Source organism: Psittacula echo (assembly GCF_963264785.1).
Source record: "Psittacula echo genome assembly, chromosome: 25".
Lineage (NCBI taxonomy): Eukaryota > Metazoa > Chordata > Aves > Psittaciformes > Psittacidae > Psittacula > Psittacula echo.
The window spans coordinates 5,102,211-5,125,247 of NC_137760.1; the positions used below are offsets into that span (position 1 = coordinate 5,102,211).

Genomic DNA, 23,037 nt, shown 5'->3' on the forward strand with positions numbered 1-23,037 from the left:
TTCAGGGCAGGGAAATTCCCCCAGGGATGGGAAAAGCTAGAGCTGATGAGCACATCCATAAAAATAATAAAAAAGGCACTTGTGATTGTACCAAGATAATGACAGGAAATAAAAAGATTTCATGCACTGAACACTCCAGTATATTTAATCAAAGAGCTGCTCCAAAGGGGCCTCCTAACTAAGAGCTTGCTGTGGCATTTTGGAGCTTCTGAAATGGGATCCCTCCTGTCACTGTTGTGTTTGGTAATCAACTCTATAACCTTTGTAAGCCTCAAGTCCTTCCATGTCAGATCCTTTTGCCTTGTCTAGAGGAGGCTTATTAAGACTTGTGTCTCCAAAGCAACTGGAAGAGAGGCAATGCCATTCCAGAGAAGTGCTAACTAAGCACTTCTCACAACACCTTATAGTCAGATCCCACAAAACGTGCAAATGTACTTTGCAAGCAAATGAAGAGATCACCTTCACTTAAAGAGGTTGGAAACTAACCTCACGTTTTTCATAGATGGAGTGAAATGGGAAGAAGGGGCAAAGGAAAGGAGTTGCAAGAGACTATCACCTGGCTTCATCCTTAGCAGTGTTCAAGGCCAGGCTGGACAGAGCCTTGGGAGAAATAGTCTAGTGTGAGGTGACCCTGCCCATGGCAGGAGGCTGGACCTGGATGATCTTAAGGTCCTTTCCAACCCAAACCATTCTATGATTCTATGAGCTGACTTCTGTCCTTTTCATTCTGGAGGCATACTTTTAAGAGAAGCCTACAGGTATCTACAGTCTCTTTATCCTCTATCTGGCAACATCCACTTTCAAACTGCATGGCCCCTTTGCAGAAAAGACCCAGAAAACTTTCCAGTCCGGACTCTCAAACACTGCCTACCAGAACAATGCAGAGGGCATCAGGCTGTGGCTGAGCGTGCTTGATGCACCTCTGAACGGGCTAGAACAGAGTCCAAAAAAGAAATGATTACCTCCCTTCACTTAAACATCCATTCTTTCTTAATAAAGTATCCCAGGCATTGAATTTCAGGCCCAGTGTTTTCAGGGATATACGGGTTATTTCCAAGCCCAGCTATTACCAGTGCATGCGGTGACATTAATATGAGTAAATGCAGGAAAAAGGATGAAATAAAACATATCCTATTGAAGGAAATGAGAGCTCCTTAAGAAAGAAAAACACACATAGGAAAGACGTGGGCATATCAGGATACAAATGGGACACTGGGGAGTGCCGGATTCCACAAGCATGATGTTATTGAAGTGTTTGATACCAGAGTAAGCACCTGCAGATATGAATTACATCCTTGTTCAGACCACTAACATCGGAGTACTGACATCTCAGGAAGTGCTTATGTTATATTTCAAATCCCACTGCCAACTGCATAAATATCAAATAAATCAATCATAGATATAAAAGACATTATCTTAAGGACTTTAAAAAGCTGAACAAGCCACCTCTCTTCTCAAAGTAGTACCACCCTTAAATCATTTGGGCTTTTTCTGTCAGCTGCACCTGAAGAGCAGGATCATTAGTGCTGTTGACCATCAGACATTAAATGCTTCACCTCTGCACATCGAGCTAGAATTGGTATAGAAATAGTTAAAGCCACTAATAGTTCAGTGACCGTGTCAAAGCTTTTGCACACTGTAAATGTACTTTCCACTGCCTTCAAGAGGTGCTCATTTCATTTGAACACATGTAGAAACTGAGGCACCAAACTATAAAAAGAGTTGTGCGATATCAAGAGAGCTCTGGAGTGTCATGAGCAACACAAGCTCAGGAGCAGGAGGCCTCATACTGCTTATTAGACCTCACAGTCTTTATTTTCAGTGTATTTTAAGAAGTTATTTACTACTGAAGATGATGCAATCTAGCAATGATAGATTCTTGTGATAGAAAGGCATTATCAGCTGCATGTATTGTATAAAAAAACTCTTAGAAATAGACTCTTAACATAGTTCATCTCATTTTAAAGAGATCTTGGGAGTTAACTGAAAGTGTCTATTTTGTGCCAAAAAAATCAGGCTTTCAGTTTCTGCTCCAATTTTAAGTATTTTTAAAATTAAAAGCTACAAATTTCAACACAAATACAAAAAAAAAAAAAAAAAAAAAAAAAAAAGGATTGTAATAATTCCATGAGCTTTAATAAACAGTTTTTACCAGTGTTCCGGAATTTTGGATTTCTTTTCAATTTAAGACTTCCCCATAAGCTCTTATTAGATTAATTTGTTATTTTTCCTTGCTTGCCATGGGAGTCTTAATTACTATTGCTTCAAATACAGCTACAATCCATCTTAATCAAGCAGGGCCTATTTGGCCATAGAGCTAAATCATCTGGTGCAATCAGGTTTTCAAAGTTTGTTCTGCAGTGAAAAACTGGCTGAGGAGGGAAGCAAAAGTAAATCTATCTTCCTACTTTTTGTTAGCAGGAGCAGGAAGATGAAGTGGCCATTCTACTAGAGATGTGTAAGAGCTCAGAGGTTTTAAGCAGAAGTATATTCTGAGCCACAGAATGTGGGAGATGTGAAGACAATAAAAGGGCCTACTGCAAAGGAATTGAACCGGAATGAGTTTGTGAATTAAAATGGAAGCATCAGTAGAATCAAAACTTCACTGCTGGTGATAATCTCTCGAACTCCTAAGAACACCAATTCTCCACACCTAAGTAATTTCCAAGGAGAAACCTTTACAGGACTACTATTTTCCATGGAGTATACAGGGAACTCCTGTAGAAGTTCTGGTCCAGCCTCATCACTGTTATGCTGAGCTGTTTTCAGAGAAGAACACTAACATGACTTGTCAGTCACTCTGGAGATAGCAGAAGTATTGCAGACCAAGCAGCCCATCTGCTGCCTTAGAGGCTTCAGATGCTCTGGGAATTGCGAGTGTCAGAAGTCTGTGCTACTACTGAGTTTGCTGCACTTGTTCTGTGGCAGAAATGAAACATCTGAAGAGGTGGTTGTGTCATGATTCTGGACAACAGGTCCAAGCGCTGATCTTACAATCATACCTTTTTCCCCTACTGAAATAATACAGTACCACTTGGATGTTCCCATCTAGAACCCACTGCAGCCAACAGGAGGATTTCCTCTGATTTCAGTATGCTTCAGAACAGTCCCTCTCTTCTTACTATCTTATATATCTACAACACACTTTGTTATTAAATGATTTTATAACCTGAATGTAGCAGTAATATGCACAGTGTATTTAGTGTGTGTTTAATATAATTACATAATTTTAATGGGTTTTAGCAAAAGTCTTTTAAAATCCTGTGCCAATTTCCAGTCACCAGTTTCAGTGCCAGTCCCTCAGCAACCGGACCAGCTTCATGATCCTTCTTGTTAAGAACAGAGTCTGCCTGGGACAAAACACTTCTTAGAAAGATTAGATATCAAATTGGGATAGAGGAAGTGCCTGTAGGGCTCGACCTTCTTTTATGATTACAGAGTGCCACAGCCTTTGAGTGAGAAAACCAAACTCAATTAAGCTTTTGCTTGGTTTTGTTTTGCTAAGGAGCAATTGAAGGTGCCAAGAAAAAGATGTGAGATACAAAAATATCTCTTTGCCCATCAAACAAATCTGGGGCAGTAGAATGTGGTTTGCCAAAAAACAATGGGAACATGAAGTAGCACAGGAGGCTCCTTTCTAATTCAGCGCCATGGTCCAATTCAAGCCACTTATGAACCATCAAGTGACCTGCCCTGGAGCATGTCTGTCCAGGAAGTTATTCTTCTAGGTTTTATTACACTGGGATGTGTTTTTATTTTATATCCTGTAAGGTAATTGTGTGAATTAAAGATGAACAGTTCAAAACTTTGCAAATCCAACTTGCTTTTAGCTCCTTAACTGTCTGCGAAACAAACTGTGGACCTTTGTGAAACTGCAAGCTCATCAGCTTTCACCAGAGCAAGGAAAAAACTCAATCTGTTGATCTGCACTATTAAATTTAAGGAGTATACTTCTCCTTGTTCCGAGATTTTCATTTGATATAAGAAAGCTTATCAAGTGCCTCCTTCATTGATTGGGAACCAGTCCATACACAAGAGGAAACACAATACTGTTAGAGCTCAGACATTGTTCATATGGCTGCTGTCCCATTGATCCACCCAAATCCCTCCATCCTCTGGTCTTCTCAGAGGTTTTTCTCCTTTTAATCCTCAAAAAAACCCCTAAATTCAGTGTTTCCAAGGAAGCTTTCATAATTAAGATTTCATTAGGAGTTTGCATAGAAAACAAATTCATCTTTCTGCAGCTTTACTGTCAAAACTGAGACATTCCACTCCTAGAGTTCAGTTCACAAGATACAATAAGAGTGGGGAAAAATGTAATGACAAAAACAAAGGAGGTTCAAGTTTCCTTAAAAAAAGTCTAAGTCCCCCCTCCCCTCTGTTCAGCTGCAGTAAGGTGAAAGGCTAAATGTGGACAGAATGGTAATATGTAAGCGGTTTCTAAGCTTTCTGGTGGGAATACTTAACAGCCTAAGTATGTTTCCCCTGGAGACCTTCTCCACCATTTGGTCCAATTTCTTACTCCAAGAACTGAACCAATTCATGACGTAATGCTCCAGGGAAAACATTCCTCTTGAAAAAGAGTATCTTCCTAGGGAGAAGTTTGAAGAAAACATCTTAATATTGTTTAAACAGCTTTTGGCACGGTCATAGTAGTTGTGCTGCATTCAATACTGAAAGCAGAAGAAAGGCAGGCTAAAAATATGGAAAAGGAAAGTTTCAGGATTTGGTTTAAGGCTTCTCCTCAGCTACCACCCCAAGTCCCAAGCCCTTGCTGATCCTTAGTGGAATGAGAAAAAAGAAATGTTCAGAAGCAGAGATTTTCTTTGCTAATAAAAGAAGACCAATTTAAGACATTGGCTATTCTGTGTCAGTGTGAAACCACATACTTAATTTTGCCTAAAGCCTTATCATTTGCTTTAACTCTGATACAAAGGTGCAGTTCCAAGGCACTTAACACCGCAGATCTGGCTGTGACTGAGGCTCTTTGTGGCTCTATTAAGAGGCGCTATGCCAAACATTAGAAAAAGCTCCTGGCAGCAATGCTGTCCTTTGCATCTTGCATATGCAGCCATTCTCTGTGCTACCAACTGCTCTGCTTCCCCTTTGGATCCTCACTCTGTGAGGCAACTTTCATTTCTGTGACTGGCAACAGCTGGAGATCAGGGTATTGAGCAAGAGGAGGAAGCATTGGGAAGAGAGAAGCAAGGTAAGTGAGGCAGAGCAGACGGCAGAACACTCCAAACCGGAGGCAGTGGAACACACTGCTTCTGCACTGGGGAACTCCACGAGGTACAACAGACCTCTTCTCCTATGAGAAGCAAGCAGCAGGAGATGCAAAAGAGAAATGTAAAGTGAACATTTGGGTTTATATTCCATAGCTTATATTATGTAATGCTTGAAATTAAGATAAGCTACACGTACATTACCTACTCCCTTATATAAACCTTACAAAGCTTTCCTGGCAAAACAAACCACGGGTACTTAAGATTTTTTTTCTTGAGGGGAGAACAAAATGAGCTTTTTATTCATCATTCATATTTGTACCCACACGATTACTTTTTCCTCAATAGCACACACGAGGATACTCAGCGTATCCAAGTCACAGTTCAAATGTGAATTCCCTTACAACCTTAATAGATTTGCATTAGTGAATATTATTTACTACCAGAACTCAGTATTACTGACCTTCTGAACATGGAACTAAGTGCATTTGTTTGTCCAAACATTTGTGTGACATAGGCAGGTTATTTATGACAGAGTGAAACAGGGCTTCAAAAGTGTCTCCAGTATAACTCAGTTATTTAATGGATGGTGATATTAGATCCGTATTTTTCACCCTGATGTTACAAGCGCTGGCAAATAAATAGAAGACAAAGAGCAAGGAAACTGAGTAACAATTTAATTCAAGAACAAAACCAACCCAGACCACAGAGGGGACAAAAAGCCCAATTTTCTGATTTCTACCTTGTTTATTCACTACAGCATTAGGGCTTTGAAGGAATGATGTCTATCCACTCCTGCAACTTCTCTTTGGACTTTGAGACCCTGTTCGTAATCTTTAATGATTTGGTCACAACAATGTAAAAAATGAGGCTCATTTATCTACTTAAAATCATTAAGAGTTTTGCATATTATTTGTTCAAAGGGATTTTTGCTTGCAGGGTGGGATTATGAGGAATAACTGCTTTGGTTGCAGGGTGGAGGCTGTCTGGGCATGGTGGCTGCTCTGATCATCTAGTTTTACTCCTTTCACAGCCTAAATTAAAAATTGTTATTATTAATATGGCTCTTTGGGCTATAAAACATGTTGCACAACATGAAGTATCCCAGTAACACAGTGCAAGGATTTCACTCAGCTGCTCAGCAATGCTAAAACCAGCAGTAAGCCTGCACCATAACAGGGTATTTAAACTAAGCTTTAGTGGAGCTGGAAGCCAGTGCATAGCAGGCTCCTGTCAGGAGGTTTTACTGCTGGTTTGCTGGGTCTTGTGTTTGTACATTTTTCAGTTTCTTGGTAGACCCTAAACTTTTAAAGCCTTGAATCACAACTATTTATCACCCATCAGGGAGCTCCACAAAATGTATTTTCCTTCAGAGAGACTATTCTCATTAAAGAAAAAACTAATTTAAAAAAAGAGACAATATGCATTTTTTTGACTCTCCAATCTAGCCCAACTAGGAGGGATTCTTAAAACTAAATACTACGAGCCACAAAAAAATTAATGCCACCTGCAAGCTGTAAATATGTGTATTATTTAATTTTTTCCAAGTATTTTCTTTGGCTGTTACATTCAGCTGAACAAGGCCTAAAAATTGTCAAACTGAATTCTTGTTTCAGAGTAGAGCTCTAACTACTGCCAGTTTGAGTGAAACACACATCCAGGTTTAGGGAATATGTTTTATTTACTTTGGCTGCAGTGCAGGGTAGAACATTTTCCATCCCATCCGAATGCAGTCAAAAAGGTTTTGAAATATTGCACAATAAAAGCCATTCATTATATCTGTCTCCTCTCCCTTCCAAAAACAGAGCTGGCTGACCAGTTCCAAATCTGTGCAGGGGGCAGGAAGATGGGAGTCAAGGGGTCACTGGAAATAACCCAAGACTAACACCAGGTTCTTCAGGTTTGAGTTAGGGAATATGTTCCATGCCCTCATTCCCAGAGCACACAGGTTTTTCTTCTTCCCCCTCCAAAGCTTGGCTAAAGTAGTTCATTGCTCTGTTATGCACAATTTACAGGACTTAATTACAAAACTAATACATTAGCCTTCTTGTCTGTAAGTCACAGGCACAACTTCATCTTTCCTCCTGGGACACAGTGAAATTAGACTTTACCTTGTTTCAAGTGAAAGCATTTTGGTTTGCACTGTTTACCTCCTCATTTTAAAAAAGTGCAATTTGAAGGAATACCCAACTACACTTTACTGTTATAGATTGATTTCCATTGCTCACCTACCTGCTAGCAGCTTGAAAATAGGATTCTTTCACTGCCCACTCCTGCTCTGTGTGCTTAAGCTACATTTGACATACTTCAGTGGTGCTTTTTTTCCCTTCCTCTCTCCATTTCCCTGTACATGGATCTAACAATGCTTTTCTGTTTGCTTCCTTGGGCACAGATCAGTTCATCACTAAACTCCTTCCAGGTTTAAGTGAAGTATAAGAGTGCTAAAGGATTCAGAGTGAGGGGGGAAAAATAAAACACAATTTTTTTAGTGCTTTTCTAAACAGCAGCTAGAATAAATGAACGTATAATAGTGAATTTTATATGCCACACTTAGGTGTCTCCATATCCCCTTCTATGGCCCAATTAGTCAGAAGCAAGTAGAGAAGAATAAGCTGAAGACCAGGTAAAGCTTTAGATACAACTGAAGTTCAAGAAAAAAAAGCAGAAAAACATACAATTCTTGTTATTTTCTTTCCCCCACTTACCATGACTGTCAGGTTGGGGAAACTACTTCCATTAACTCCCATGTGAGAAAACTTGGTCATATCCTCTCCACTTTTGTGCATCTTCATTATGGCAAAATATTGGCATAAGACAATTCCTGGAACACACTAACACTTTACCTTTAAAATTTCCTGAAGAATTCAAGTGTGGGTATTGTTGTTCTTTGTATCTCCACCTCACATTAAGCAAATCTAAGCAAAGACTATGTCAGCTGTGAAATACTCCTTACCGCTAAGAACTCAGCTATCTGAGAATGGATGAAGCCTGCACTTCACAGGATAGCACACAAGTGATGTGTAATTACTCTTCCTTATTAACAACATCATAATTACAGAGCAGCAAAATAATCAGTCTTTCTAGGAGCCACACTTGTCCTTTCTGTCAGTCAGAGCATGATAATTACACGGCAATCTGGTAAATGCAGTTATTGGGCAATATACACTATTATCCTACTTGAAGCCATTTAAAGCCTATTTAAAGCCTATACAATACAGCACTTAACATTAGTCAAGTACTTTTAAACACAAAGTAAGCTTTGTAACAACCTTCTACAGAGAGGAAAAATACTCCCTTTAGAAGAGCAGGGACAGTAGATGAAAGGTGAGACTGGCCAACACCGTAAGTTTGCTTAGATGCCACTATAATACACAGACTGACATCGAGCTCAATACTGCACAAAGGTCAAAACAGTGACCCAAGTCAAAGGTGGCAAAGACTAGGACTGGAAAGCACATCAACAGCCGAAAAGTAGGACTCCAAACTTTAAATATCTCAACACATGTCTGCACTGGCCCACAATATACCTTTAATTTAATTCCTACACCCCAATATGGCAATGCAGCCAAGAGATGTCTTCAGAAAGCTCTTCTGTTGATTGAATGGGGATAGTGAAGTTGCTGGTCACTCAAAGGTTAATGTTAACTCCCTTGTAGAAAAACAAACCTGTAAGTGGAACAGCTTTGTTTATTCTGCTGCTACACTTCCTGTATAACAGCAGAGACACCAAGTTGTAGGTTACACCACTTCAGGAGTCTATACTCTTCTGAGGAAGAGCAGTGAGTCACTCGAGATCTGAATGTTTCACATACTAAGAGCATTTTGCTAGCCTTGCACAAAGAGCTGTCTCCCAAGTGCCCCAGTTCCTTCCCATGCTAAACAGCCCCCTGTGTTAGCACTCCTCCAGCTCCCTATTCCGTGACAGATTCTACTTCAGGTCTTAGCTATTAGGTAAGTCCCAGATCACCTCTTGCAACCCTAATCTCCAGCAATCAGAAAACACAGCCAGAAGAGACCTCAAGAGGCCATCCAGGCCCTATCCCTACCCCTAGGAAGGATCATATGTCATTCCTGACAGATATTTGTTTAATCTGTTCTTAAAAGCCTCCAGTGATGGAGATTCCACAACTTCCCAAGGCAATGTATTCTCAACCATCTCTGCTGCTGGAACTTTTTCTTAATGTTTAACAGAGACATTTTTTTCTTCTAATTTAAACACATTATTTCTTGTCCCATTCAGTCCAGATATGGAGAACAGATTATTACCTCCCCCTTACAACCTTCTGCATAACTGAAGACTCCTCTCCCCCCTCAAGTCCTCTCCAGGTTAAGTCCCATTCACTGCAACCTCTTTATTTCTCTGTAGGATCCAGCTTTGTCCTCATGTAAGCCATGCAAACTGCCACCAAGCATCTACATCTAATTCCTAACAGTCCTTTCCAACCTGGCAAGTTCTGCCAGGAAGAAAAGCCAAGCTCTGTTTTCTTCTCCTTATCCTTGCTCTTCTCTTTCTGACTTGACTTCACATCTGCAGTGCACTCAGCCTTCCCACTCAAGAAACCTCAAGAGAGAATTCTCTTCTAGGGCTGCAGCAACTGATGCATAAGGACAGCAATATCAGGAAAAGCATGTTCCAGGCAGCATTTCAGGTTAAGCCCTCAAGCATCACACACAGCTGCAGTGCTCTACCATGTTTCAGATCACAGCATGATTTCTATATGGGAAGTCATACCTGAATACAGGACAGCAGTTTCACTTTTCCAAATTCATTTCAATGTGTAGCACAGCTGCTGGCTTGATTTTTTAAATGTTAGAAGTAGCAGCTATTATTAGTTTTCATTTCAAGGAGCAGCTATTATTAGCTTTAATCTCCAGGAGCTCTAGAGTTGAACCTTAGCTAGTATGTTATGTGTATGTTATATTATACCATAAAAGCTCAGGTCAGACTGCCCTCTCCTGGTAAACCAACAGACTGCATCGCAATCGGTTCAACCCAAGAAACTATCCCCCTTCTGTCTCCCGGTCTAAAACAGTCACCGAGACACAAAAGAAAACCCCAAACAAAACCATCAAGAAAACTGTGTTTGGAGGTATTTAGATGTTTAGATGTGACACTGAGGGACACGTTTAGTTGTAACTTGGCAGCGCCAGGTAACAGTTAGATTTGATCTTACAAGTCTTCTCCAGCCAAAATGAGTCTGCAGCAACTTCAGTAACGTTTCTAAAGCGGCATAAGATAAACAGCATTTAAGTAGTGAAGTTTCTTTCAAGTTGCCTTTAGGAGTTCTTGTCTTGAGACAAACTGATGATGGCTGCAGAGAAAAGTAAAACATGCACAAAAAAAATTAAACTGCTCTGTTTGCTTTTAAGTGTTATAAAAGCAGTCAAGTACATAAAGTATTTTATTCCACATCAAGAATGTTAAAACCAAGGTCACAGCAGAGATCATTTGCAATGGAAAGCTATTTCCTTCAAGCTGGCACAGGTATTTCACTACGGCTGAAACACAACAGGATGACAAATGAAAGCAACAGCAAATGTGTAAGGAGACCACCTACAGTCATCACTTTTTATTACACTGTTCAGACTAGAAAAATGAAAACAGCAAGACAACAGGTCAACTTCTGGAGGATATGCACTGTTCAGTAACACACACACACCAAAGCTTGGACATAGCCAGAGATGGAGCACAGCTTTACTGTATGATGAATGTTTCATTCTCCTTAACCAACTTATTTTTTTTAAATTAGTTTTAGAAACAACACAGGTTTAAAAGCTTTTTTTTTTTTCTTTTCCTAATGTCCAACCTTCACAGCAGAAACAAAATTCATTAATTCTAACACAAAACTCAGCCTTACTTATAGGACCTCTAGTCTTGCTCGTGCCCAGAAGGTAAAGCAAAGTCTTTTCAGAAGATGGTAACAGCTTCCCCGCCTTCTACTCCTCTCCTTCAAGCCAGAAGTGATTTCTTTCTTATTTGCTGAGCATCTCAAGGGGTCTTTTTTTAGGATAATTTTGAAACCTGGAAAAAAATTCATGCAGATTTCAAAAACAATTTGTAAGGAATGCTCAAGCACATGGGAAACATCAACACTTCAAGCAATTCTAGCTGGACGGGCATAATTTGCAACAGTATGATATAACTACTAAAGACAAAGTCACATTTTATCTACTTCAACTTCAAAAATATAACAAAGGCTTAAGCTTGAATCCTGTTCTTTCAAAAGAAAGAGCCCTATCTAGAAACTAACTTGTCACCATAGGCTGTCTTTTTGAACTATCAAGTTCGTTCCTCTTTACTGAGAGTCACACATTTGCTGACACATCTCCAGTTTAGCAGCTTCCTACACTTACTGTGCATTTGAGTGGAGCAAATGGAGCAAGGTGGTCTGCTAAACACATCCAGTCTAATCATCACAACCAAGTTCCAAGAGCTAAAATCCCAGCCTGCTGTGCAGGTACCACAAGTGTAAAGACTTACCAAGAAAATCCCAGACTGCAATAACAAGTATGCAAATGCACATCAATGTTATTTAACTTCTATATATTGTCTTACTTGAGGTTTTTTCTAATACTAGCAGCGTTTCATTGCTATTGACCTGTAGACAGCACAAAGTCTGAGAACACGTAAGCACGGATGGAGACTATAGCAAAGGGGTGACGTCAAATTCAGTTCATCACAGAAGTTTATCCTCCTGATTACCTGCCATGACTGTCTACCAATGTCTACCTACTGAGAGCAATGCTCTCAGCCAAACTAGGTCTTCCACACAGTTCTGATCTTCAAGCATTTTAGGCATCAAGACAAGGAAAATCATTTCTAAGTTATCCAGAAAAATTAAGAAAGAAATAGTAAGGAAATGTAAGTGGGAGAGAGAAGAAAACAGCATTTAAGAGAGAGAACATGAGTCTAATACTGACCTTCACTTTAGACAATCAGATGGAACCTCACTAAATGTTATTTTCAAGAGGTATTTCTACTTCATCATCATGATTCTGGTTACTTCTGTCCTTCCTGTATACAGAATGTCTTCTGCTCCTTCTCCGGGTTGGAGAGTAAGTTCTTGTTTCTTGAGCTGTGAGTTCACACATGCTTTTCCTTCTCCACCTTTTGGAAGGCGCATCAGCAAGATTAACAGAGTCATTGTTCTTCCCTGGTGCAGAAAACTGGAGATTTTGTCCTTTACAGTGAAGGTTCTCAGATTCTGTAAGGGTGGATGTGCTTATTGTCCTTCTCCTGGTTTTGCAAGCAGAAGCTATCAGGGGAGGGTTCTTCTGGGTCTCACTGGCTAATTGAATCCATGCAAGTCCTTCCATTTCTGCACCTTTATGTAGTCTCATGCTGCGCCTCACTCTCTTTCCACCACTGTTATCACTCTTCTTTTTTTCTAGAGGAGTAGAGAAGATTTCTTCCACATTATAAGAACAAAATGGAAGACAGTTTCCAATGGGGAGAAAACACATGGCACTGCTGCTTCTTCTTCTTCTTCCTCTTGGTGGACCACTTCTTGCAGAATCCTTTTGTGGACACTGAGTTCTTTGGGCATCTGCATGTTCACTCATGTCCTGTTGGTGCAGAAACTCCAGCCCTGTCAGCTGCTCTGCCTCATTGAGATTTTCTTGTAATTTCCAATTTCCTATCAAGAAACCACTTTCTTTTGCCTTTTTTAAACAGGCAGTCTCTCCACCTTGTTGGAAATGGTCAGATGTATCAAAACCACACTTCGCATCTGGCACAACATTTGAAAACTGGGGAAAGAAATTGTTTTTGTAAATATGGGCAAACGTAACCCACAAAAACCTGGTTTCAAAGGGCTGACAACTAAACACATGCAACTGTTTTCCTGCTAAGTTTCATCATTCACAAAACACCCCAACCAACACACTGAATCCTGCAGGTTGAAATGTGGGACTAAACTTCTGCTGCTTGAAGCCTTGCTAAGTTCTGAATACCTCCTTCAAAGGCTGGGGGTTCCACAGCTTCTCCAGGCAGCCTGTTCCAATATTGAATCATTCAGGTTTTTCATTCCTCAAAACACTACTTGTTTTATCCAACAACATCAAGCACAATTCTGATTTTCTAGCAGTATTCTTAAGCTTATCAGTTACCTCCTGTTCATTGCCAGACACAGGCTTCAGATCACCCTCTGGCACCTGGAACACTCTGTCACTGGGGCTGCTGGTTTCTCCTGCATCCAGGTCCTCAGAACCTGAGGATGTATGAACCACACAGGTATTTTTCCCTCTTATTTCTTCAACCAACAACTTCTGTTGAACATCCTTGCCAGCATTTCCAGATTTGGCATCCTCTAAAAGTACATCCTCTGGATTGGAATAAGCATATGGTTACTTAACTCTAACGGTGAATGGACAAAGCCTTTTGTTAAATATTATAACAAAAGTTTTATAGTATTTTATTTACATACAAGTAACCTTTTAAACAACCATCCCACAAAAGCAGTGTGGAAACACTTCACTACTCATGCCCAGCTTACTAGTTTTAAAGACTATGAAAATATCGACATCAAGTCCAAGTCAGCTTTACACTGGAGTCCAACAGGACTTAAACTTACCCAGTTGGAGATTAGCATGTTAGATCCTCTGGACTCCACTATTACAAAAGCAATTAAAAGTAAAAAATGTATTCTGGGCCTTTTACCTATGCACAGAACTCAACCCTCAACAGTTTTTCTATGTAACTGTTGAAATAAAAAATTAGAAGGACCAGGAAGAGTATGGCAAAACAGAACTCAAAACCTTATTACCTGAAAAAAATGCAGTTGCCTTTGTTGAGTTCGAAGATGAGGCAGAGAAAAGCTCTGGAATTTCAGGGATAGGGCTGAGAAGAGGTTTCTTAGAAGCCATCTCTCTCTCCCCATATAAAGATTTTTTTACTTTTTTCCTTCTTCTTTTCCCATAGCCTGTATATTTTACTTTCTGAAAAGATGGAGAAGGCTGAATAAACCACAGTGTAATTATAATGTTCCTGTACAAGAGAATATTTGCAGCAACAGGAAACAGCACCCTTTAGAAAACCTTTATTAAATCAAATTAATCACTAGAACACACAAGAAGAGACACTCGGATTGAGTGTCCAAATTCAAAGATAAAGGCAAAATCACCAGCTGCAACTGGCCGACACTTACTTGTGTCTTTTTGGCAGCAGACGTGGTTACGTTCCTTTGTCTTTGAACCTTGTTCTTTCCTGGATTTTGAGTATCCTTAGCATTCCGATTACTTGTGGCTTTTGAGATGTTGAAATTGATCTCCTCTGAAATGGTGCTACACTGTCGAAGAACACGAATTTGAAGTTGTTGGGTGCGAGTGTGTTGTGCTTATTTTAAAAACATGGTTCATGTGTCACAAGAATCACATTGCAATAGTCTTGTTATTTCACAGATGATTCTGTAAGAGCTAGACACTGACAACTAGAAATCAAAGCTTTATAGAGCTAGTCTTCTCACACAGTACAATACAGCCCTGTTTGTACAAACAGGAGATTCTAATGAGAAAAGCGAAAATGTTCATCTTCAGCTATAAGAGATTCCCATCTGATACTGTGTCTGCCTTATGGCTAACAGCCAGGGTAACAGGAATGAAGAGCTTCAGCACTCAGCTGGGAACCACATTTTCAGCAATATCTGAAGTCATCACAGGCTGCACAATCACCTTGACCTTATCAGTCTCTACCTCATGTTCCTGTGACTCAAAGAAATTCAATCACACAGAAAAATCAGACAGAAAACTTTGTTTCTGTTCTCCTCAATTTTCTGTGATTCTGTTTTTAGACTCCCATGAGTGAACACCCTAATCTTATGAATGATTGTCTATGCATAAATCTTCTAAAATAGTGTCAGACTATTTAAGAAAGTTACTGGAAAATTCAATAATAAATTTAAGCATTAGACCATAACCAAAAATGTTTTTAATAACTGGAAAACCACTTTCACTCAAAAATGAGATTTCCTTAAGATATTATCTGCATTAAAATGATATATTCCCATATACCTGGATATAAACAACCCTCATACCTAAGCCTGTAAAACTCTTACAAGCATCAGGAGCCATAAATATAACAATTCTGCCTGAAGAAGTTAAAAAATAAAACAAACGTCATCACTAAACTCACCTTCCTTTTGGTAGAAGGAGTTTTTGTCATATCAGATTTGTCACTTTCTGCTATTATATACAAAGAAAATATGATTATTGATTCCGTTTCAACACAAAAAGTTAATCACATTTTGAGGAAAGTATCCATATCACTTCCAACATTCTGCATAGCATGGTTATTCACCTTAGTCTTGAATAACCAGTAACAATCTTAAGCTCTATCAAACATGGCAAGATTAAAAAAAAAAGCATTACAGCTTGCTTTACAAAACAGAGGAAAACAAACGTGGTGAGGATTTGGTAACAAAGTCTTTGCACAACTTTCATTGACATATATACGTACACATGCACAATCCCCCTTCAGCTTTCTGTTGTTGTCTTGCTGTTAAAACCTCCAAAATTACAATACCAGAATCAAGATAGTAAGCCAAAGTATTTAAAGCACTAAGTCTAATTAGATCAGCCACTTTCAGAGAAGAATACAAGGTCAAGTAACTTCCAGTTAACCAAAAGAACAGGTAAACACTGCAGCTACTGCAAAGACCACTAGAAGAAAGCAAGAGCATTTCCATGTTAGCACAACTGAAATAGATCCCTTTCTACGAAAAAAAAAAAAACAAAACCAAAACAAACAACCCTTGTGTCATATCTCAGTTTTCAGAGACAGAAAGATGTATTCTCTAATGACAAAAAACCAAGGTGGGGTTACCTTCTGCAGTTTCAACAGTTAATAAAAGGTCTTCTGCAGCAACAGAAGCCTCCAGTGACTCTTGAAGAGGCTCAGTACATTCCTTTAAACAAAAAAAAAGTTAGTTTTAGCAATATACTATACCAGATATATACTGAAAAACACCTTTTCTATCAGTGCTTGGAACAGACAAGTGATTTTACTTTCTTTCCTTAAAGTACATGACAGCTCATTTGCCATATATGGCAAAAAGAAAGTTATCAAAAGACAGCATCAAAAGTATATGAATTAGCAAAGTGAAAAACATTTCATGTGCTACCAGTACTCGATTTTAAACATAGCTCTATAGGCCAAAATGCTACTTAGAATTCAAAAACCAAAAGCAAGAGTTCTCAGTGCCATTCTAAAGCTTCCAGAAGGCCCTTTTTTAATATTTTAGCAATTTCTTTTCAAAATGAAGCAGACTGGGAAAAAAACTTAACCAAACCTGAACATTCAGAGAGACCAAGAGGCTGGGTTTATGGTTTAAAAAAAAGACTGCAACAAAACTCTTACATTGCTGCAATCAAAGTTCAGCTGTGGGAACGGTTCCTTAAGGAGACTTGACCTTGCAGAAGGGCTGTTGCTTCGTAGTCCTGGATGACTGACTGGGGTTGCTCCTTTGCGCAGCGGAGTATTTGCAGGTAAAGCTTCATCAAATATTTCTGGGCTCAGGACTTCTCCAAAAGTGACTCTCTTCAGCTTTTTGGAGCTCCATGTTTTTGTTTTCTCTATTGTAATAAAATACACTGGCTGCTTAGTGGACTTGGAACTGTCAGACAGCAGACTTTTCAAGGGCTTTTTATGGGTCTTAACATTCTCTTAAAAATCACCACCCCTTAAACAAAGAGCAAAATACCACCTTTATATGTTTTGGGGATTCCACCAGAAGTTTCACTATAGCTTTACCACGATATCAAGAATTAAGGAAGAAAGAAGACTAGGAATGACTGGCTGTTCCACAAGGTTTGGGGTGGGATTTTTTTTAGTTTCTTTTAATAGACACTATTTTTATTGCTAACCTTATTTTCTCCTTCACACAGTAGGATGCCACACTTGAGTTACTTTAGTGGTGGTTAATGCATATCATTCTTCAGAATTAGCAAAGAGGCAAATCCTTATGATGCCACAAAATACTTTGCCTATTTAAAAACCAAAAAGGGAATCTGACCTGTTTGCACTGCTTCAAAGGTTTCTGCGCAACTGGAGACTGCAAGAGATTCACCTCCTCCTCTGTCAATCATATTTGAGTATTCCTATCAAAATCAAGCAATACAATTATTTATTCAATACCATTTAATTAAAACATTGTCTTTGTGCAAATCAAAACTGAAAACACCGTCTGTAAGCAACATTTAATAATCAGTCCTAGTGCTTACGAAAACTTACTTGTTTCCTAAATGAATAAAACTCAACAACATAATATGGATCTTCTCTTACCATGAAAACATCAAGCAAAGCTTCCAAGATGACCAAACAGGAAACAGATATCCACTGAGAACATTATTTCAAAATGCATTTTAATTAGTAAAAATTATCTTCAACAATTCAACTTCTGGTAGTTCAATGATGACTGCAGAAGTTCATCCTTAGAACTCCACGTGAGCCAGTTAACCCACCTTGGTCAGCATTTTCTTCAGCACAGATCGCAAGAGGGAGCCGCTCTCTTCGTGCTCAGGTAGGGAACCCCTTCCTAAGTGTTGTGGTGTGACTGCTGCCTTGCTTTCATCACACATTCCCAGGCTGGGCTCTTCTGCAAAGCTGACTTTCCTTCTGCTTAGATCTGACATAACATTACTTGTAACGTCTTTAGTGATGTGCTCACAACTGGAATCTTTAGAGCAAGTAGACAAATATGACAATTAAAAACTGAAGTAAAATTGAGAAGACTATAGCATTAGCAACACGAAGTATAAGTGTACCCATCTCCATAGAATCTGTGCATCAACATCACAAAAAATCCATGTTTCTAAATCTCTGCTATTATTGTGCTACCTTTATATTTCATATTTTGAGAAATTTACAAACCATACAAAAGCAGAAAGGGAGCCCTACAGAAGGAAGAGGCATTTTACACAAGGATTTCTCTCTCATCCATATAAATCGGGGGGGAAATATGTATGCTGTAATGTACACAGAGGGACTCTCTACATTAACATTGCTCTCTCCTTCACAAGCATCAACTACTCAGCTATGCTTTTCCCTATAAATGGCGTGACTAGCACAACTAAGGGAAACTCCAATCATCCCCTGCTTGTGTGTCAGTTTAAACTTGCTTTTCGTATCAGAATCAAACTGCCAACACACCACCCAAGAGACCCTACCCCACCTTTCAAATATTTCAGTTCCTCTCATAAAAGCTATTTCCTTCCTATGAATTGTGCTTAAGTAAAAGCATGTTTAATGCTAAGTTGCACTGAACGAGCTCCGCATTCAGTTTTAAACTTTGACTTGAGCCTCCTCTGCAGCAGCACTTGAAAGAAGATCACTATTTTCAGTGTTATGCTTTTATGTCAAAGCTGCATCAGGTTTCTACCGCATTATTAATTGCAGACAAGATGACAGACATGGAATGACTGCTTGTGAAACATTTCCTTGCAAATATTGTAAGTATTTTTACTTTCTAATAAGCATATAACAGATTGTAACAGTGATGAATCCTCTTACCATGACCTGTTTCTAAGACATCTTTAGTTACAACAGTCTCCAACGACTCAATAGGATTGTGTTGCTCATAAACCCACTCCTAGAGAAAAAGTTACAAGATTTTATATGTGTATATATATATATATATATATATGTTCTCTGCCCACACTTATATTATAAAGTACCTTTGCAACAGCAGCAGCAGGCTCAGTGACAGTTGCCTCTTGGCAGGAAGACAAGACCTCGGTATCAGGCTTACTGCTGCTGGTCAAATTTTGTCTTGGATTCTCTTTCAGATCAGCTCCATTGTCACCAGACATGGACTTTTCACTGCACTGACTCAGGTTCTGCTCTTCTGTAAAACATACTTTGTTCTGAGCTGCATCAGATAAAAAACAAACAACAAACCACAAACTTCAGGTTTTTCAGTGAATGCTCCTTTTGTGGCTCTTCACCCAAAGGATGGGGAGATTCAAAAAGCTTGGTAACTTTCTAGTCAGGGAAAAAGAAAAAAATATGCATTTTAGGTTTTACTTAGAAAATAACTTTACCAAATCTTTAACACAAAGCAAGTTTGCTCTTTCATGGAAATGTTACTAGGCCCACCAATACCAGAGAAGCATTGTAGAAGCATCCACACTACTATTTTCTCACAGTAAAACCACAGTACTGCCCTGACTTGCTTTTGCAATACTTACTATTGTCGTTAATAAGGATGTCACACTTCAGTAATGTAATGGCATTTCTAAAATTACTGCACTTGAAAGTTATTAAATAAGTCTGTACATCACGATCAAGAGAGATAACAGTTACCACAGCTAAAACCAGTCATCAGGAAAACCATTCTCAGTTTCACAGAAAAAGTGTGAAAACACTAATTTACTTTTCACTAGGCATTAAAGGGTATAAATCTAGAAAGTAACCCTAAGAAAAGAGTTACCAAAACTGTTTGGGTTTTTTTTCTGGGGCTATTCTGAGAAACCACTATTCAGGATGCACTAAGAAATAAGATGGGTTTAAACAAACAAAACCTGTGCTAAACCTTATAAAGGAGCATTTCTTTTGCTGTTGTTTATATTAACTGTTTGTAGTTTAATACTTTTGGCCTAAAGGCAGACCTCACGCTTAAAATAAATCACTGACTACAAATATAACCAACTTACAAGAGCCCGTTCCTTGGGAAGTAGCATCCACTTGTGACAGTCCAGAGGAGCCAGTTTCTGCTTCAGCTTCTTGTACGGATTTAAAAGATGTTTGAAAAGCATCTATCTTGTCCTTCAACGACCTGGCAGGTTTGTATTTTAAAGGACTAACCTGCTAAAACAAAATTAACCACAAGATGGTTTGCTTTTTTCCCCAAGATGAAATGGGCTTATTACTTTCTATTTGAACTTTGGCACAAAAGAAACTCTGAGAAGCAGCAAATCTTGTATTTAATCTGGCTTCAATTTGAGTTGTGTGATAAAAATACACAAAAAAAGGAATTGTACCGAGAAATCTGTTAAGTTTTACTGCCTCTCAAAATCTGCCCCTCTAGATCAGAACCATAATTTGGTTTCTGACAGCCTACGCTACTTTAAGAACGTCTGATTATAAACCAAGACACTTATGCTAGCATTTACTTCACTTTAAACTATTAACACTTTAATTAGTCAAAAAACAAGCATGGCAAATACAGGTTATAGTGCACACAAGTTAAAATATACAAGCAAGCTGGGCATGGAGAGAAGACTCCAAACTCTGCATAAGCAAACCCTCTAACATCCCTCTATTCTAACGTAAGGTGTCCAAGGGAAGGCAATAAAATTCAGGCAATGGTTGTTCCTCCTCCTGGCTTCTTCCAGACACCTGCCTTCTCTTGCTGCCAGCATATGTCGATATTTGAGAAAGACTCTCACCTGTGCAAAAGCTGCTTTTTTCCTGTTACTTCTCTGTTGGGCAAGGTACCGAATAAGGGCGTTATTTTCTGGTGACCCCCGTACTCCAATTGTTGATCTTCGGCGAAATTTTAATGGAGTTGATTTCCCTGAAATAGAAAAAAAAATATATATATATAAAAAACTAAAATTCTTTTTGGAGTAATAATATCTGAAGTTTTAAAATGGCATTTTTGTTTGTTTAAGAGTGATTTGTGTTTATGAAAACATCTGAAGTTAGCTGCTCAGCTAAAGGATCCTTCCTGAGCAAAACCAAATTAGCTTCCTAAAAGCAAGTTAATATTTAACTAAACTACAAACCAACCAAAGAGCTGTATTTCACTTTTCCCATTGGTAATTAAGGAGCTGTCTACCAATATTTGCAGGATTCGTCTTACTACTGCCTTGTGAAACTCATCGACACCTCATTAACCATACTGAAAAACATTCAATAGGGAATTACAGCAACATCACATCACAGTCCTATCCTTGGGCATATTCCAACTCAGCCAGACAACCTGAACCTGACCTGAACTGAAGCTTTTGAAGAGAGGTTGGACTAGATGAACCTGAGATACCCCTCTGAGAAAGACAGCTGTCATTAGGCACTCCAGCCTTACCAGGAGATGGTATAGCGAAGCTTTCTTGAGTAATCCCAAATTCACCAGTTGTTACAGCTGCAAAGTCAACTTTTTTTTCCTGTTTCTCTGATGTTCCACAATCAGATTCTTCTGCTTTGTTCCTATTAGGTGTCAAGTAGCATTCACCACCCAAAGAAACGGGCCTACTTCGTGACAAATTTTCCTTGCTGTTCAAAGGCAAGGGAGGTTCAATGACCACATCCTTTGTTGGTGTATCAGAAAAGCTCCGAGTATACTGACAGCTACCATCCTCTTCCTTGTTGTGGCACGATTCCTTCCTGAGCCCTGTGCTGTATCTCGGGGTGCATTCTTGCAACTGCGCTTGGTTCCAGTCACTGACATTCTCCTTCTTGGATGCCTTGATGACTTTTGATTTAGTCACTTTGTAAAACTTCTGGCCTTTTGAGAGATCAGAGCAAATGGCCTCCTTCTCTTCAGGACAGACACTCTCATTTTCTTTAACTTTCAGGGGAACATTTACACTCTTTTGTCTCCCGCGCATTCTCAGTGATGTGTTCTAAGGAAAGCCAGCCTTTGCTCTCCTGTAATTACACATACCTAGCTAAAGGAAAAAGAAGATGTTTTAATAGCTACAGAGTAAGAGCAAGAGTTGGCCACCATTCTCAAACTTCTACTCAATCCAGGTTTTTTACCTCCAACCAAGTGTTTAACAATGGGGGGGCAGGGAGAGCCTAATCTCCAGACAGCTCCACAGAAAGGACACAAAAAGACGCTATAAATACGCATAGCAGAAGTGCTTCACACTGTGCTTCCACTCATCAATTTCATGTTAGTATAAAGTGTGTTAAGCACAAAGTACGTGTGAGGTGTCCCTGCCCATGGCAAGGATTTGGAACTAGATGATCTTAAGGTCCTTTCCAACCCAAACCATGATTCTATAATCACACTGTGATCGTTTTGCTTTAAGTGTTGCAGTAAGTATTAGCAGTTCAATATGAAGCAGAACATTAGGACGCTAAGATTTCCTGCACGTAGCTAACTGGATTTTAAGTTAAGCATGTAGAACTCAACAACGTCAGTCTGAAACTTTGGTTCCACAGATACATACGTTTTTCCGCACTTGGTGCAACAATTAAACTGTTAAATACCCCGTGCACAACTTGTATACACTAGAAATCGGTGCCTTCCTCTACCCGGTTGTACTAACGAGACGTGTGCCAGGGAGAACCTCCCCGTGCGGACTCACCCCCATTACCTCGGGGCCCACAACACCCCCAGCGCCCCCCAAACGCGCACCGCTCCCCCCTCAGGTACCCTCCCGGGGCTCCCCACTCCTTTATATCCCCTCACCAGCGCTCCCCATCTCCTTCTCCTTCGGCCCGGCTCACCCCACCTTACCGCAGCCCCCCTCACGCCCACCCCAACGCTTCCTCTCAGCCACCGGCTCCGTCCCGCCTCAGGAATTCAAACCGAACCGCAGTACCGCGTATCCCTCCGCGCCTTCGCCCCTCTCGGCCGCTTCCCCCTTGAGCTCACCGCCTACCACGGATAAAGGTGCACAGAATGAGAGCGGGTCGTGAGGAGAGGCAGCCCCGCGCCGCCTGCTCCCCGGTCACCGGTAGGGCTCCCCGGGACCGGGGGACTCTTTGTCTCTTTACGCGCGGAGGGATCACAGCTGTTGCCTGCGCGCTGAACGCGCATTTTCAAATCTCCAACGATCCGCGCCCACGTGACAGCCCACGACAAATCAGGGGCGACCCCGCCGCACCTCAAGCTTCATGCAAATGAGGGGCTCTACTCCTCCCTTGATT

General features: G+C 39.9%; 1 protein-coding gene across 3 annotated transcripts; it reads right to left on the reverse strand.

The window, feature by feature from the left end:
* Positions 1–10,466: 10,466 nt before the first annotated feature.
* Positions 10,467–22,922, reverse strand: CDCA2 (cell division cycle associated 2). Of its 3 annotated transcripts, XR_013958514.1 has the most exons (17): positions 22,763–22,922; positions 21,245–21,827; positions 20,607–20,734; positions 19,872–20,025; positions 18,894–19,087; positions 18,730–18,808; positions 17,682–17,896; positions 17,234–17,318; positions 16,579–16,793; positions 16,045–16,126; positions 15,355–15,404; positions 14,372–14,512; positions 13,991–14,162; positions 13,335–13,549; positions 12,147–12,974; positions 11,084–11,247; positions 10,467–10,537 (listed from the first exon to the last, which is right to left on the reverse strand). XR_013958514.1 is itself a non-coding variant. In XM_080634457.1 (16 exons), exons 2-15 carry the CDS (start codon positions 21,765–21,767, stop codon positions 12,177–12,179), a joined length of 3,048 nt encoding a protein of 1,015 aa, XP_080490583.1. In that variant the 5' UTR covers positions 21,768–21,827; positions 22,763–22,922; the 3' UTR covers positions 10,725–11,247; positions 12,147–12,176. The 3 variants fall into 3 exon arrangements, 2 of the variants coding, with proteins under 2 accessions (XP_080490583.1, XP_080490582.1); XM_080634457.1 differs by lacking the exon at positions 10,467–10,537 and having other exon boundaries at positions 10,725–11,247; positions 19,872–20,022; XM_080634456.1 differs by lacking the exon at positions 10,467–10,537 and having other exon boundaries at positions 10,725–11,247.
* Between the last annotated feature and the right edge of the window lie 115 nt (positions 22,923–23,037).

Bases quoted from the DNA above. Each gene is read 5' to 3' on its own strand.
- CDCA2 (XM_080634456.1), bottom strand. From the start codon at position 21,767: ATGCGCGGGAGACAAAAGAGTGTAAATGTTCCCCTGAAAGTTAAAGAA. The intron at 16,127-16,578 runs GTAAGAGTTTTG...TTTTGTTTAAAG, and splicing joins TGAACTTTGATTGCAGCAAT to GAATGTACTGAGCCTCTTCA. The intron at 13,550-13,990 runs GTAATAAGGTTT...ATTCCAATCCAG, and splicing joins GGCAACTGCATTTTTTTCAG to AGGATGTACTTTTAGAGGAT.